This window comes from Mandrillus leucophaeus, unplaced genomic scaffold, assembly GCF_000951045.1.
Source record: "Mandrillus leucophaeus isolate KB7577 unplaced genomic scaffold, Mleu.le_1.0 Scaffold15, whole genome shotgun sequence".
In the NCBI taxonomy this organism is placed as follows: Eukaryota; Metazoa; Chordata; class Mammalia; order Primates; family Cercopithecidae; genus Mandrillus; species Mandrillus leucophaeus.
The window spans coordinates 2,767,107-2,784,721 of record NW_012101476.1 but is presented as its reverse complement, the minus strand read 5'-3'; the positions used below and the strand labels follow the sequence as shown (position 1 = coordinate 2,784,721).

The 17,615-nt window shown below is 45.8% G+C and overlaps 1 protein-coding gene across 1 annotated transcript; it reads right to left on the bottom strand.

The window, feature by feature from the left end:
- Positions 1-10,782: 10,782 nt before the first annotated feature.
- On the bottom strand, positions 10,783-17,385 carry PPIF (peptidylprolyl isomerase F). The gene is made up of 5 exons (XM_011974888.1): positions 17,353-17,385; positions 16,714-16,802; positions 14,883-14,979; positions 13,724-13,799; positions 10,783-12,412 (listed from the first exon to the last, which is right to left on the bottom strand). The coding sequence occupies exons 2-5, from the start codon at positions 16,720-16,722 to the stop codon at positions 12,277-12,279; spliced, it is 318 nt and encodes a 105-aa protein (XP_011830278.1). The 5' UTR covers positions 16,723-16,802; positions 17,353-17,385; the 3' UTR covers positions 10,783-12,276.
- Positions 17,386-17,615: the final 230 nt, after the last annotated feature.

Below are 17,615 nucleotides of genomic sequence, written 5' to 3'. Positions count from 1 at the left end.
CTGGAAGGTAAAGGTTTCAGTGAGCTGTGATTGCACCACTGCACTCACTCCAGCCCGAGCAACACAGTAAGATCTTGTGCCAAAAAAAAAAAAAGAAAAAAAAAAGTTCCGAAAGCAAAAGCAAATATCATGTCTTATTTCTGTTCTTAAGGGGAAAGCATTCAGTCTCTCACCATTAAATATGATGTTAGCTCTAGGTTTGTCATGGATGCCCTTTACATATTGAGAAAGATCCCTTCTCTTACTAGCTCATTCAGTGGTTTTTTTTAATAATGAAAGAGTTTTGGATTTTGTTGAATATTTCTTCTGCATCTATTAAGATAATCGTGTAATTTTTGTTTTTATTCTATTGAAATTTTGTTATATGCTATTATATATTATGTATTTATAATATATATTATATTAATAGATTTTCAGATGTTAAACCAACCTTACATCCTTGGGATAAATCACACTTGGTCAAGATGTATAATTCTTTTCATATGTTGCTGTATTCATTTGCTAGTATTTTGTTGGGGATTTTTATGGCCATATTCATAAGAGATATTGGTCCATAGTTTTCTTCTCTTGTGATGTCTGTGGTTTTGACATCAAGATAATACTGGCCTCATAGAATAACAGGGAAACTGTTCCCTTCTCTTCTATTTTTTGGAAGATTTTGTTAAAAATTGGTATTAATTCTCCTTTGAGTGTTGGGTAGAATCCAGCCCGGAGACCATCTGGACCTAGGCTTTTCTTTGCAGGTAGATTGTGATTACTGCTTTAGTCTCTTCACTTACTACAGGTCTATTCGGCTTATTTCTTTATTTTTGAAGTCTGTGTCTTTCTAGGAATTAGTGTATTTTATGTAAGTTACCTAATTTATTGCAATACAATTGCTCATACTATTCCTCTTTAATCCTTTTTCTTTCTGAAAGGCTGGTAATAATATTCCCTCTTTAATTTATAATTCAGCTAAGTCTTCTCTCTTTTTTCTTCATCAAATTGACTAAAGCTTTGTCAATTTTGTTGATCTTTCTATGAAAAGCTGGCTTTTGGGTCATTGATTTTTCTCTATAGCTTTTCTCATCTCTATTTTATTAATTTCTGCCTTAATCTGTATTTCCTTCCTTTTTCTTGCTCTGGGTTTATTCTGTCTTCTTTTCCCAGTGTTTCAAGATGAAAGATTAAGTTACTCATTTGAAACCTTTCTTCTTCATTAATGTAGGCATTTACAGTTAAAAGTTTTCCTCTAATCACTGCTTTAGCCGCATCCCAGAAGGTCTGTGTTGTTTAATTGTTATTGTCTACTTATTTATGAGTTCCCTCAAATTTTCCCTGCAATTGACTTTTAATTTCATTCCATTGTGCTTGGAAAACATGCTTCACATTATTCCTATCCTTTAAATGTATAGAGGTTTGTTTATAGTCTAGCCAGATGGCCTGCCCTAGAGAAGGTTCTACGTGTGCTTGAGAAGAAGGTACCCTTTGTTGTTGTTAGGCGGAGGGTTCTATTGATGTCTGTTAGGTCTGGTTTACGTGCAGTTTTGTTCTAGTCCTCTTTCCCTGTTGATCTTCTGTCTGGTTGTTCTATTCATTATTGAAGTCTCTAACTATTAAATTGTTATTTCTCCCTTTATTTCTGTCAGGTTGTGCTTCGGGTATTTTGGTATTCTTTTATTGGGTACATATATGTATATAATTGTTATATTTCTCCAATGAATTCACCATTATAAAATGTCCCTCTTTATCTCCAGTAACACTTGTTTGTTTTGTTTTTAAATAGAGACAAGCTCTCACTATGTTGTCTAGGCTGGTCTTAAACTCCTGGTTTCAAGTGATCCTCCCACCTCAGTCTCCCAAAGTGCTGGGATTACAAGTGTGAGCCACCATGCCTCCAGTAACATTTGTTGTTTTAAATTATATTTTGTTTGATATTATTGTAGCCACTTTAGCTTTCATGTGGTTGCTGTTATATAAGCATAATGTGTCTTTTTCCATCCTTTCACTTTCAGTCTGTTTATGTATGTATTTAAAAGCATGTCTCCTATAGACACTATATAGTTGGATCTGGTTTTTTTTTAATATGGTCTAGCTCAGTCTTTTGATCAGATTGCTTAATCAATTTACATTTCATGTTGTCATTAGCATGTTTGGATTTGCATCTGCGAACTTACCTTTTGTTTTTCATGCGTCTCATGTCATTTTTGTTCCTCTGTTTCTTCTTTATTGTTGTCTTTTGCATCAACTGAATATTTTCCAATATAGTATTTTAATTTTCATTAATTAAATGTGATTTTTTTCATTATTTTTTTGAGAGTTTTTTAGTAGTTTCTCTAGGGTTTACCATATAGGTCTTAACAGAATAAGCTTTAATTGCAATATTTAGGCTATTTACATGTAATGTTATTATAATATGTTTGAATTTAAAACTGTCATCCAAACACTATCCATTTGTGTTTTGTTCCTTTCATCTTTCTTTCTACCTATGAATGTGTTAACTTACATTGCAAAAGGAACTTTCAGATGTAATTAAGTTAAGGATTTTAATATGGGAAGATTATCTGGATTACCCAATGGGTCCAATGTAATCACAAGAGTCCTGAAAAGTGAAGGAGGAATGCAGGAGAGTGAGAGTCAGAGAAGAAAATATGATATGGAAGCAGAGATTCAGGTGATAATGCTATGTTGGCTTTGAAGATGGAGGAAGAGGCCACAAGCCGAGGAACACAGGCAACTTCTAGAGAAGTTAGAAGAGGCAAGGAATGGTCTCTCCCCTAGAGCCTCCAAAACAATGCAACCTACCAGCATCTTGACTTTAGCCCAGTGAAACCCATTTCAGACTTAAATTTGTGGGGGTTTTTTGTTGCTATTGTTTGTTTGTTTGTGAGACAGAGTCTCACTCTGTCACCCAGGCTGGAGTGCAGTGGTGCAATCTCAGCTCACTGCAACCTCCACTTCCTGGGTTCAAGCAATTCTCTGCCTCAGCTTCTCAAGTAGCTGGGATTACAGGCACCCACCACTACTCCCGGCTAATTTTTATATTTTTAGTAGAGACGGTGTTTCACCATCTTGGCCAGGCAGGTCTTGAACTCCTGACCTCGTGATCCACCGGCTTCAGCCTCCCAAAGTGCTGGGATAACAGGAGTGAGTCACAATGCCCAGCCAATTTGTGTTGTTTTAAGCAAGTATGTTTATGGTAATTTGTGACAGCAGCCATGGGAAACTGCTGTATTAGTTAGATCTCTTTTAAAAAGTAAGTGGTTGTTTTCAAGTTTACAACATATGTCATTAATTTGTCACAGTCTACATTCAAATAATATACAACTTCAACTATAGTGTAAGAATCTTACAACAGTTTACTTCCGATTTCTTCCTCTCATTCCTTGTGCAGTTTTAGCGTGCATTTTACTTTTACACATATTAAAATAGACTTTGAAACAAATGTTAAAGCAGGATTTTTTTTTTTTTTTTTTTTTACTCTAAGTTCTGGGATACATGTGCAGAATTTGCAGGTTTGTTACATAGGTATACATATGCCACGGTGGTTTGCTGCACCCATCAACCCATCACCTAGGTTTTAAGCCCCACTTGCATTAGGCATGTGTCCTAATTAAAGCAGGATTATTTTTTAAGATTATCTTTTTAAGTCAAATTGCATTTAAAATAATGAAAGAAAGTGCTTTTATATACTTTATTTTTTACCATTTCCAGAATTCTTCATTTCTTTGTGTAGATCCAAGTTTCTGTTTGGTATCATACTTCTTTCTGAAGAACTTCTTCTGACCTTGCTTGTATCATGGGTCTGCTGACAGTGAATTCGTTCTGCTTTCGTTTGTCGGAAAGGATTTTTGGTTTTGTTTTGTTTTTTGCTTTTATTTTTGAAGGGTATTTTCCCTGGCCATAGAATTGTGAATAGATGGGTTATTTTTTCTCCTGCCCAGTACTTTAAAGTCTCAATCCATGATGTGCTTATTTCCCTTTCACGTGGCATGCCTGTATCGAAACAACTTATGTATCTCAAAAGGATACACCTACTATGTACCCACAAAAATTAAAAATAAAAATTAACTTGTCAATTCATTGTTTTTAACTTGCATAATTTCTGATGAGAAGTCTGCTATCATTTTTATCTTTGTTCCTGTGTAAGTAATTCATGGTTTGTGTGTGTGTTGTGGGGGATTGCCTTAGAGATTTTATCTTTGGTTTTCATAGTTTGATGCTAAGCTACTATGGGGGGTGTGTGTGTGTGATCTTTCCTGCTTGAGGTTCTCAGAATTTCTTATATCAGTGGTTTGATATGTCTCAATAATTCTGGAAAAATGTTACCACTTATTTCTTTAAATACTTATTCTTGTGCACTCATTTCTTTTCTCATTCTGGGGTTAAAATGACATCTCTGCTAGGCATTTTGATATTATCCCATAGTTCTTTGATGCTCTGTTCTGTCTCTTTCACTCTGATTTCTCTTTGTGTTTCCATCTGGATTAATTTCTTTTGACCTCTTTAAGTTCACTGATATATTCCTCAGCTGTGCTAAGTTTACTGATAAGCTCGTCAAAGTAATTCTTCATTTTAATATATTTTTTCACTCCTAGCATCTCCATTAGACTCTTTCTTGTAGTTTTTCTCTACTGAAATGCATCCTTTCCCACTAGATCTTCCAATATATTAATCAGTTATTTTAATGTTCATATTTGACAATGTTATATCTGAGTATGATTCTGTTTTATTTCTTGACAATGTTTTTCTTCTTTGCATTTTGTGTGTTTTTAAATTTTTTGTTGAAATTCAATAGAATTTCAACAATAGAAGAGACAGTGGTGAACAGTATGTATCATTGTTAATTTTATGTGTCAACTTGGCTAGGCCAGGGTACTCAGATGTTTGGTCACACACCAGTCTAGATGCTGCTGTGAAGGTATTTTTGAGATGAGATTAACATTTAAATCAATGACTTTGAGTAAAGCATATTGCCCTCCATAATGTGGTGGGCCTCATCCAATCAGTTGAAGGTTTTAAGAGAAAAAGACTAAGGTCCACCAAAGAAGGTGGCATTTTGCTTCTAGAACCCAAGCTCCAAAATCAACTCTTCCCTGGGTCACCAGACTGCTGGCCTGCCCTGCAGAATCTGGACTTGCCCAGGTCCCACAACTGCATGAGCCAATTAATTAAAATCTCTCAATCTCTCTCTCTCTCCCTCTGCCTATATGTATACACACATCCAATTGGTTCTAGTTCTCTGAAGAACCCTGATTAATACAGTATGTACACTGGAGACAGGCATGCCACTGATTATTTCAGACCATTATTGTGGGAAATTGAGTTAGTCGCCTCAAGGGTTGAGCTGGATTTGGGGTTTGTGTTGCTATTCTTGTTTTCAGAGCTCCATAGACTTCAAATTCCTTAAGTGGTGGATTACTGTTGACTTGTGCTTACAGTGGAGCTGGGTTGCCAAAGGATTGTTTAGACTCCACACTCAGCTTTCTGCAAAACGGAAGGTGTCTCTCTCCATGCCCCGCCCTCCCCCATTGGTAGACCAGGCTCATAGTAAGACAGCAGGCTTTTCTGCTCTCCTGATCCTGCCTTAGTCTTAGGCATGTCTTGGCTGTTTCTTGCCCCCTCTCCCACCAGAGGTAGTCAATTTCTGGTTGGTATCGCTAAAGGATCCTGTGCCCTGGATGGCTTCTTGCCCCTCCCCCAGGGATATAAGGATGTGTGTTCTACTTCTCCCAGCCACAGTGCACTTTTACACGTTCCTGGGGGTGGACGGTGTAATGCGCAACCTCCCAGTGGATTCTCAAATTTACTTCATAGGAGAGAAGAATCTGAGGAAGTGGACAAGGCTCCATACCTTTCTCCAGCAGCTGAAGGTCCCCTCCTACAGACCTAAACCACCAAGTCGGGCTCCCTCTTAGGTCTTCTGTGCATCTGGTGGGAGCCTGGAGAAAGATGTTGAACTCCCTTTGTATCGGGGGTCTCCAGCTACTCCAAACAGAAACATTAGCCCCCTCCTGGCCTTTAGCAATTCATTAAGAGGTTACCTAATTTTATTTTACACAGTTGTTTCGTGGTCATATCTTACTACAGTGCTCTGCCACAGGTGAAACAGTCTGTGTGTCCTGTCTTACCTTGCAGGGCCTCGTTCCGCCCTTTTTTTTTTTTTTTTTTTGAGATGGAGTCTCACTCTGTTGCCCAGGCTGCAGTGCAGTGGTGCTATCTTGGCTCATTGCAACCTCCACCTCCCAGGTTCAAGTGATTCTCCGCCTCAGCCTCCCAAGTAGCTGGGATTACAGGCATGCACCACCATGCCCGGCTGTTTTTTTAACTTATTTTTAGTAGAGACGGGGTTTCACCACATTGGCCAGGCTAGTCTCCAACTCCTGACCTCAGGTGATTCGCCCATCTTGGCCTCCCAAAGTGCTGGGATTACAGGCGTGAGCCACCGCCACTGGTTGCTTTGTTCCTCTTTGAAACAGGTTGTTTGCCTTTCTGGTGAGCTCAAGAAAAGTTACGATTTTGTAGTTTATTCAGCTTCTTCTCATTGTTAGGAAAGGAGTGTTGGTCTTTGCAGCTACGCAAATGCAGAAACCTATACCAACTATTACTGTAATAGGATTGTAGGCAATGCTAATTCTCTATATAATTATGTAACATTTGAATTTTCATATGTGCATTTTGGTTTTATAAATAGAAAAAAGACAATATGTGTAAGAGAAACAGAATCAATAGAATACACATGTGTGTGCGTGTGTGTATATATTTATACCATATACACAGGATATATATGATATAAAAATATAAGGAATTGGCTTAAGTGGTCATGGGGCTGAGAAGGCCCACAATCTGCAGTTGGCGGGCTGGAGACCCAGGAGAGTCAATGGTGTAGGTCCAGTCCGAGTCTGAAGGCCTGAGAACCAGAAGAGCCAAAGTAGGTTTCAGTCTGAAGGCTGGCAGGCTCAAGACCCTGAGACAGCCAACATTTCAGTTTGAGTCCAAAGGCAGAAAATACCAATGTTCCAGTTCAGGGCCGTCAGGCAGGAGGCGTTCCCTCTTAGCCTTTTGTTCTATTCAGGTCTTCAGTTGACTAGATGAGGTCCACCCACACTAGGGAGAACCACCTGCTTTACTAGGTCTAGCTATGCAAATATTAATCTCAGACAGAAACACCCTCACAGACACACCCAGCATAGTGTCTGACCCAATGTGTAAGCACTCTGTGACCCAGTTAGGTTGACACATAAGGCTAGGTGTGGTGGCTCACACATAAGGCTGGGTGTGGTGGCTCACACCTATAATCCCAACATTTTGAGAATCTGAAGTGGGAGGACCACTTGGGGCCAGGAGTTTGAGAATGGCCTGGGATATATAGCAAGACCTGCATATCTTAAAAAATAAAAAATAAAAATAGCCAAGCATGGTGGCATGTGCCTGTAGTTCCCAGTTACTCAGGGTGCTGAGGTGGGAGGATTGCTTGAGCCTAGGAGTTCGAGGTTACAGCGAGCTATGATTGTGCCACTGCACTCCAACATGGATGACAGACTGAGACCCCGTCTCAAAAAAAAAAAAAAAAAAAAACTGCCATAAAATTAACTATCACAATATGATACAATAGCAGTAATGTTATCAGCATAATTCTGGACAGCCTCTACAGGCTGAGTGATCTGGGAGGCAGAGTGGACCCAAGACTTTCTTTACCTGCCATGTTCTGGGGAATCTTGGACACAGAGCTGACTTCTGGCCTCCACAATCCACTCACTGAGAAATGCTCTCCATCTGAGGCCCATCCAAGGCAGCCTCTCATCCTAGATGGCAAAACAAGAGCTGGGGCCTCCACCCCTCAAGGAGCTTCTTCCCTCATAGGCTCCTGCATAGGCCAAGGCAGGGGGAGCCACTTTTTCTTTTCTTTTTTTGAGACAGTGTGTTGCTCTGTCCCCCAGACTGCAGTCCAGTGGCATAATCATGGCTCACTGCAGCCTCGACCTACTGGGCTCAGGTGATCCTCTTACCTCAGCCTTCCGAGTAGCTGGGACCACAGGCACATGTCACTGAGCCCAGCAAAATTAAAAAAAAAAAATTTCTGTAGAGATGAGGTCTCACTGTGTTGACCAAGCTGGTCTCGAACCCCTGGGCTCAAGCAGTCAACTCACCTCTGCTTCCCAAAGCGGCTGGGATTACAGGCATGAGCCACCATGCCTGACTGGCCACTTTCACCAGCGCTATCGAGGAGCCCCCCTGCCCACTGGCCCCTACAGAGCTTGAGTGGAATAGGATGTGCCCCACCCAGTCATCCGAGACTTGTCGGTCAGACTCCTTAACTGAGGCTTCTTTTAGAAGTGGAGAGTGTCACTTCTGAGTCCCAGAAAGTCCAGTAAAAAATGTTTCCAGAAGTAAACGATGATTCCAATGTTGAGCCATGACTTTCCCTTTCACTCTTAGCCACTGTGGCTACACTCAAATTCTTAAGCTTTAGTAGAAATGTGTCCGGAATTGGCTCCTGCCGGTGGGTTCATGGTCTCGCTGACTTCAAGAATGGAGCCACGGACCTTGGCGGCGACTGTTACAACTCTCAAAGACGGCACACGTGAGCAGTAGCAAGGTTTACAGTGAAGAGGAAAAGGACAAAGCTTCCACAACGTGAAAGGAGACCCAACCTGCTTCCCTGCTGCTGGCTGGGATGGCCAGGTTTTATTCCCTTTTTTTGCCCCTGCCCATGTTCCATTTCTGTCCTATCAGAGTGCCCTTTTTTCAATCCTCCCCACGATTGGCTACTTTTAGAATCCTGCTGATTGGTCTGTTTCACAGAGCGCTGATTGGTGTATTTTACGGAGTACTGACTGGTATGTTTTACAGAGTGCTGATTGGTGTGTTTTACAATCCTCTTGTAAGACAGGAAAGTTTCCCAAGTCCCCACTCGACCCAGGAAGTTCAGCTGGTTTCACCTCTCAGAATTATTATTTTAAAATTCAGATTCCTAGATGCAAATATTCAAAAGGTGTCTCAGGTATGGCCAGAAATCTGCATGATTTACTGGCACTCTGTGATCCCTAGAAGCATTGCTTTATTCCTTTTCATGGAGCAAGATCCTTTAGAACCCAGAAGCATATTGGAGTCTCACACATTCTCACACGTGCCACGCTGGAGAAGCCAGACGTGAAAGTGAACCCTGCTCGATACCATTTCTACAAAGTTCTAGAACGAGCAAAATTACAGGGATAAAATCCAGTGGCTGCCTGGGAAGGGGCACGGAGAGAACTTTCTGGAAAGATGGAAACATTCTTAATTTGGTGATAGTATCTTAATTTGGTGATAGTTATTACTAGTATATAGTTTTGTCAAAAGTCATTGATGTGTACACTTGAAGTTTTATTCTATGTAAATTATACCTCAATGAAATCATTTTGAAAAGCTATCACATCGCAGAAAATAAAATTGATGTTTCAGATTTTTTTAAAAATCGTGTACATGGCACCACTTATGATTACATCTATGAGTGCACGTCTGACTCACTGCCTCATTTATGCATGAGGTATTGAGTGTTCACTGGCCAGAAACAAGCCAATATTTTATTTGTATATTACTTATGTTCTTGCTTTATGCAAGAAACATGACTAGGCTCAGGCCTTTGTGCAGGGAGCTCAGGGAATGAGAAGCACAGGGAATGGCCCCGCTTTCAGGGAACTCAGTTTTTAGGAAATTCCTGCATGTTTGCTGCACCCTCACCTCACCTTAGACTTCTCTGGGTGGAGATAACACACACACACACACACTCCTCAGCAAGAAGGACACACAGTGACTAAACATAAGACCCCAAAGAGGAAACTCCAGAGGGAGTGAAGCTGTGGGCTTTGACCTCAGGTATCAATTGTGCTCTGAATGTGTGGCCTGAGGACCTTTGGCAATATGTCCCCGAAGGCACCTGTGCATTCTCGAAGGCCCCCAACAGAAATCCCTGCAGACTGCCAGAAACCCTGGATTCTAGCCCCTGTTTTGCCAGTTGACTCACAGGGTCACATGGGGCAATCATAATCCCTCTTAGGGTCTCAGTTTACCCATCTGTAAAGTATTGGACTGGGTGAGAAATTACTAATTATGATTTGGCTCAAGATCCCATTCTTCAAATGAAATCCCTTGCAGAACCCCAACATAAATGGAGGGCATCTATGACTGCAAATGGGGTTCGGGGCCCAAGCTCCTTGTGTCCTCCTTGTCTGCTTTGAGGACCCCCAAGGCTCTTGATAATTGTTTGAAGACTACTAGTCCTACTGAAACTGACTTCACGGAAACTCTCCACGACTCCAAATGAGCCGACCCCAGCCACCATGACCTCAGAGTAACTCCATGAACCTGAGACTGCACATAACCTCACTCAGGGAACCCCAGTGAGAAATAATTGTTAGATGCTCCCAAAAGAGCCTAAATTTCCTCTGAGAATGCCTGCCTGACCAACCACTCAACTGCCTGACCACGCCACGGCCCTGTCTATCTAGCGAAGCTCTTACCTCCAATCCTGCCTTCCCTGTGAATTCAGAAACACCTAGAAGTCAATTCCAAATGGAACTGGCTTATCCTAGGAAGTCCACTCCTAACCTCAGATGATGGAGGTTCCTTTGCTCTGGCATCCCTCCTCTTTCCTAAGACCCTGACAGGGGAAAGGTCATCATCCTTGTCACTCTGCTTAGGAAGATGCACCATGCACTGTGTTATGCACTTCAAGTGGATCACCACCCTACGAGGTGGGCCTTATTGTTACCCTGTGTTAGGATTCTTGTATTGCTATAAAGAAATCTTAAGACTGAGTAATTTATTATTGAAGAGGTTTAATTGGCTTATGGTTCTGCAGGATGTACAGGAAGCATGGTGCTGGCACCTGCTTGGCTTCCAGGGAGGCCTCAGGAAGCTTATGACCATGGCACAAGGTGAAGGGGGATTAGGCATGTCACATAGGGAAAGCAGGAGCAAGAGGGGGCCAGGGGGAGGTGCCACACACTTTAAATGACCAGATCTTGCAATAACTCACTATCAAGGAAACAGCACCAAGCCATGAGAGACCCGTCCCCATGATCCAAACACCTCGCACTATGTCCCACCTTCAGCACCGGGGATTACAGTTCAACATGAGATTTGGCTGGGGACAAATATTCAAACTATATTGCCTCCTTATGCAGCTGAGGGAAACTGAGACTCGGGGTCACTAAGGGGAGGAGCTGGGATTCAGGGTGAAGCCAGTGCTCATGGCACAGGCTGTGGGTGCTAAGGTCGCTTGTCTGAGCCTCATTTCTAAGGCAGGGAGGACAAGTTGCCAGCATGACGACATGAAACCGTCCACATGAACGTCCTGAGCATGGCACCCGCCACGGCAAGCTCAGTAAAGATCAGCTCCAAGTTACAGATCCCTCTTCCAGAAACCAGGTACCAGTCTTTCATAGAAAATAGGATTTATTTTCACATTTAAGGTGAACACAAATACATGTTCCAGAAATGTTTTATGTATAATACATCATCAGTAGATTGAATTTCTTTAACACACAGAAAAATCAAAGCCTATCAGGAAATGCTTCCCTCCAGAGCACAGGAGCTTACAGGCCACTTCTGTTAGCAACACAGGAATTCACATTGTCTAGGCACAGCTCAAGTGAGGTTTGTTCCCAGGTTCAACTGCTCCTACCCCCATAGGCCCTCCTCAGAAATGACAGCAGCAAACCAGCGGGCTTCACAGTAACCAGGAGGAAAGATCTCAGCTGAGGGAACCTTCACAAAAGCCCTGAGTTGTGTTTCAAAAGCCAAGCTCTGGGGTCTGTGGTCTGTGTCACCAACTCAGGTCACACCACAGCATGGGGAAGTTAGTGTTGCAGCTTCACTTCTAGTCAATCTTGCTAACTAAATTATCCCAATTAGGAAGACAACATTAAACAGGTATTAGAGTCCTTTTGCAAAACTGACTGTCCCCCTTGGTCAAGGAAAAGACCTTCACTTGGATGCTAACCCATCACCACCACCATGTCCAAGGCACAGATGAATCTGGGTTGGGCAATCACAGGCAATGCTTGACGAGGGGTGGGTGACATCATGTCCACAAAGATGCCTAGAAATGAGGTCGTGAGGAAGGGTGGGTATTAGGAAGCAGTGTGGTGGGTCCTGGCCGAGGTCCGACATCCCTGAGCAGCCTTCCTCAGGCACACCATGATGGTGGAGTGGGCACAGATATCATTTTGGGCACCTTGGCTGAGAGCCAAGGCAGCCATCTGGGTGCATAGACATTTGCAGCTGCCACCATCCCAGCACCCTGGCCACAGATTAGCTCAACTGGCCACAGTCTGTGATGACAATCTTCTTGGATGTCTTCCCACTCTTAGAGCCGAAAGATTCTATTTTCTTCACGACGTCCATGCCCTCTTTGACGTGACCAAACACAACATGCTTGCCATCCAACCTGTGAGGACGGGTGACCCGGGTGAGCAACAGTGTAGTGCAATGTCATCCAATGCCATGGCCCCGGTCATGGAATTAGTTACCGAAAACAGCAATTCTGCAAGGAATCCCCACGTAATACCTGGATCTACCACCAAAGCTCAATCAAGCCTTGTTGAGCGCCCCAGATACACCCCAGAGAATGCCTGGCTTCCAGCACACATTCTGCCACTCATGTTGTGACCTTGCCTCAGGTCACGTAGCCTGAATCCTGGTAACTCCATCTATTAAAAGTGGAGTATTCTTTGTTCTGCACAGGGAGGTAACAGGATAATGAAATGCTCTGAAGAAAGAAGAAGTCCAGACAAATGGAACCACGTTAACAGTCATGAATGATGAGTCAAGAGCCAAAGGAACAAGGGTGGTGAAACTGCAGAGTCCTAGGCAGCTCTCAACTCAAGAGAGTCCAATAATGTAAAAGGCGGCTCAGTTCAGCTCCGGCGAAGCTGGCATGGTTTCAGCCAAGAGCAGAACTGCAGGATCCACTGGGGTCCCATGAAGGAGCAAAGAGCAGGCTGAGCCAGCAAGGACCTGCCCAGCCCTGCCGGCCACATCTCTTAGGCTTGGAGGCTGGACACTTCTAGTGTCCGCCCCACCTAGGTCTCCCTAAAATTCTTGGAAATGGGCTTTACCAAGTCAGCTCCCAGCCAGCTCATCAGCAGGTGCCCCAGGGCTATGACATTTGGGACTCTGGCCAGAGAAATTTATCCCTTAGAGGAAAATGTACCAGGAAAGAGACATCCCTAAAATCCATGGGCATTGAAAACAGGGCCCTTACAGGCCTGTGGCTATCTGCAGGCTTATGATAATACAGGGGCTTCATTTGGAAATCTGCTGATATCCAAATGTCTGCTGCAGCATTGCCAAGGCTCAGCCCATGGTCAAGACAAGCCTGGGAAACTCCAGGTTAAAACCACACAAGAGGGCTTCTACTTAGTCCCTCCTGAGGCCTCATAATGTTTTGCAACATTTCCCAGATGTATCTGGTAGAGAAACCCTTTCGTGTGTGCGTGTGAGCAGAATACACGGAGAAAATTCCAGATGACAGCAACAATGGGAACCCAAACCATGACAGAATTGCAGGAACAACTGCGATTCTCCTTTGATCCTTCCACTAACTTTCTCTTTTTCATACAAACACACAGCCTGGGAGAGGGCCACTGTTCCAGAGCAGATGGCCTGGCTGTAAACTGCCTGCCCCTAAAAGTGCACAAATCCTCCTCCAGCTGCAAGGCTGCCCACATTCCCAGAGGGCCTGGGGCAGGGAACTCACCAGTCTGTCTTTATGGTGCAGATGAAGAACTGGGAGCCATTGGTGTTAGGACCAGCATTAGCCATGGACAGGACACCTGCAAAAACCAGCAGAGCTAAGCCACCCTGCCCCTGGAGGCACCTGCTGGGGAGGACATTAGAAAGGGCAGACGGTACAAACCACACCAGGGACATTCGAGTCTGCAGATCCTGGGACCCAGAAGAGGAGAACCAGGGCCCGATACCAGCCCCCCAGGGTGTGTCTGCCTTTGCTGTCCGCTAGTTCTCAGTGGGGTGGCCTGAGAGGACAGGGCCTTGTGGAAGCTCTCAGTGGTAGGGCTGGGGCGGGACCCGTGAGAGGACAGGGCCTTGTGGAAGCTCTCAGTGGTAGGGCTGGGGCGGGACCCAGGACAGGACCCCAGGCCCTGACCTCCAGACTTCTCCGCCTACCACTTTGGGTCTTATAGGTGACAAGATGCTGCCACAATAACCACCCTGGCTTCCAAACAATTTGCTTTTTGTCTAAGCAAGATTTTAAATCTTGCAACAATTCTTTTTTTCTGCAACAATTTTTTTTTTGAGATGGAGTCTCGCTCTGTCGCCCAAGCTGGAGTGCAGTGGCGTGATCTCGGCTCACTGCAAGCTCCGCCTCCCAGATTCACGCCAATCTCCTGTCTCAGCCTCCCGAGTAGCTGGGACTACAGGCACCCGCCACCACACCCGGCTCATTTTTGTGTTTTTGGTAGAGACGGGGTTTCACTATGTTAGCCAGGATGGTCTTGATCTCCTGACCTCGTGATCCACCCGCCTCAGCCTCCCAAAGTGCTGAGATTATAGGCGTGAGCCACCATGCCCGGACCATTCTGCAACAATTCTAAGTGTCCTAGAATTTCCAACCCGAAACTCAGAGGACAGACAGGGAGGTGGCCAAGGCCTCCATTCTGCTTAAAGGTTCTTCCGCAAAGTTCCAAAAGGAAACCCTGCTTTTTAAACTGAGAGACGAGAAAACTCTAGGGAAACTCAACAAGCCAGAAATGCTGAGACGGCCTGCAGTGCCGCAGGGAGGAAGGGCCTCATCAGATACTGGGCGGTGACCGCATGTGGCCTCTCAGGGCCTGCTGGGGCTTCCAGGCCAGGTCAGAGCTGTGGGGACACTCACCCTAGAGGCAGCCCCCACTCACCCGGCCCCACGTGCTTCAGTGTGAAGTTCTCGTCAGGAAAGCGGCTTCCGTAGATGGATTTCCCGCCTGTGCCATTGTGGTTGGTGAAGTCGCCCGCCTGTGAGCACACAGCACCTTCTGAGTGGCTGCCATGGAGCAGACGGGGGCCATGGCCCCGACACTGGCAGCGGCCTCAGCCCACCCAAGCCCACCCAGTTGGTGCCCCTCAGGTAAAGCGGTCAATAAACATCCAATAAAATTAGAGCTAATAATAAGAAAAATAAGCAAAAAAAGAAAAAAAAAAAGACTAAACTTAAATATCTTTTGTCACAGTAACTACCTTTGTTTCCAAATGACTTACTTTTTGTCTGAACAAATTTTTAGGTAATCTTCAAAGGACCTAATGGCCATTCAGAGATGATACTTAGTGACCCAGAATTTAACCCACTCCTCCTGGAGGGCAACAAGGAAGAGGCCAGAGGCCCCCCAGTTCCCGTGTCTAGTCTGTGGGAGCACCAGCAGCTGGTCCAGACCAGCTCCCCATGCCAGGTCCCCTCACTGTCCCCGCACTGCCCCTTACCCAGCCCAGCAGCTTCCCCAACCCTTGCAGACCCAGGACAGAGTCTGCCCAGGGCTGGCATCCTTTCTCAGGCCTCAGCTAAGGCCCGGGCAGCCCTGGCCAAACCTGCATGGGGCACCCATGGCCAGAAGAGCCCGGTAGCAGCCCCTATGCCTAGTGCTGCCCAGCCCAGGCCATGGCTGGCTGCTGTTTTCCTGAGATGGGATCCTTGGGTGAGAGAGGGAACTGACCAGCTGAAGCATCTGCAGGTGTCAATTAGGTGCTCGCTAATTGATATCCCTCCCAACGGATAACTCAGGACCCTGGCCTGGACTCCCAGTGCCACCGCCTTGTGCCAGGGAGCCCTCCAGCTCTGGAGTCCCCAGCCTGGCTCAGGACTTCCACCTCAGCTCCTGCTTTACCATCAGCCTCAGGGCTGGGCCAGGCCTGCCGTCCCTGTGTTCACCCCATATCCAGACCTCACCGCACACAGACGTCCAGCCCCAACCCACCGCCCCTTACCATGATACGATGACAGTCACTGGGTCAGGGTAGAGGGAATGGGGAGAGAATTTCAGGCAGAAAGGTCTTAAAAGAGGTCATGACAGCCATGTCCCTGCCTCCAGGCTCTGCCTGCCTAGGATACCCAATCCCTGATCTTGAAGATCTGTGCTAATAGAGGACCAGCCCCAATACCACCTGGGTCCTGACCCCCGGGAAGCTCCTGCTGCAACACCTACCCCCAAACCTCTGACACAGCAATACCAATGCTTGTGAAAACCGAGCGTGGCACATGACTGAAAAACATTCATTTCACCGAGAATAATGCCTTTCTCTGGGAAGGGAAGCTCCAAGTCCTGGCATGTGTGTTCCTGCCCTGGACCCATCTTCCTCCTCCACCTCCGCCGCTTCTCCCTCTCCCCCTCTTATCTCCCACACCAGTGCTCAGGGGCATGCAGGGGACAAGGTCAGAGACCACTGGAATATGCTGGTTCTTCAAAGCCTTCAGGGCCACCCCCAGCACATCCATCCCCCAACCCAGCTCTGCCTTGATAGACTCCACCTCCCAGTCCCCTGGGCAGGGCCTGCCACTGGCCTGGAGTGGCAATGGGTTGGGGCTGGACTTCCATATGCAGTGAAGCCTGGATACAGGGCTAATGCAGCGGGGGCAGCCTGACCAACAGAGCAACTGCAACTGCCCTCCTCAACACCTTCCTCATACCAGGCATCTTCACACACCCACAAGGCAGCTCCTGCTCTCATCCCCCCTTACAGAAAAGGAAACCACGTTACCTGGCACATGAAGGAAGGGATCACCCTGTGGAAGGTGGAGCCTTTGTAGCCAAAGCCCTTCTCACCAGTGCACAGGGCTCTGAAGTTCTCTGAGGGTCAAAGGGAGACACAAGTTAACACGGCCAGGCCCCAATTCCCGGGTCATACCCATTCCAGCCAAAATCCCCGCTACATCCCCAGCAGTGAACAGGGGGATAAAGACCTTGGCACCTCTTGGGTCTGCTCTGCCCAACTCGCTATGTAACTGGACAAGTCACTCCCCTTCCCTGACCTCAGTACCTGAGCACTGTGACAACAGTACAGGCTCATGGCTGTGCTGGCACCAGCAGGGCAGCGACTCAAGGGCTATGTGCGCACCACCCTGCCTCATTGGGGACCAGGAGTGGGGAAGTCTCTGGGAAATTTACGTGTGCCTTCCACCGGCTCTGAGGCTCCCAGCTACTATGAGAGAGGAGGGCAGAGCCAACGTTGAGGCCCAGAGAGGGATGGGAAGAGCTGCCCCAGGGCACCCAGTGGCTGAGCCACACATGGAGCTCCCATTCGTCCGGGGTCTCTGAGCCCCAATTCTTCTCACTACGCCACCCACCTTGCCCTGCCTGGCCCCCTTCCCATCTCACAAGGCCCCACGCCCTGTCTTACCAGCTGTCTTTGGGACGACATCTGCCTTCAGCTGTTGGGGGAGAAGAGGGACAAAAGTGGGTGGTCACTGGAGAGACAGGTGAAGGTGGATGTCTCTCAGCACCCACCCACCCCCACAGCGGCCAAGGAGGCTAAGGAAGAAGCACGTGGACATTCCATTCCCATTATTGCCAACCCGCGTAGGTGGCAGCTCTATCATTTCTGGGAGCCATTTCCTGAACCCAAGGCTGGAGGAGGTGGCCTTGGTTTCCTAATCTGTCAGA

Bases quoted from the DNA above. Each gene is read 5' to 3' on its own strand.
- PPIF (XM_011974888.1), bottom strand. The intron at 13,800-14,882 runs GTGAGTGGGGGC...TGGTTTTTGCAG, and splicing joins ACTGAAGCACGTGGGGCCGG to GTGTCCTGTCCATGGCTAAT. The intron at 12,413-13,723 runs GTGAGTTCCCTG...CCGTCCTCACAG, and splicing joins TGCACCATAAAGACAGACTG to GTTGGATGGCAAGCATGTTG.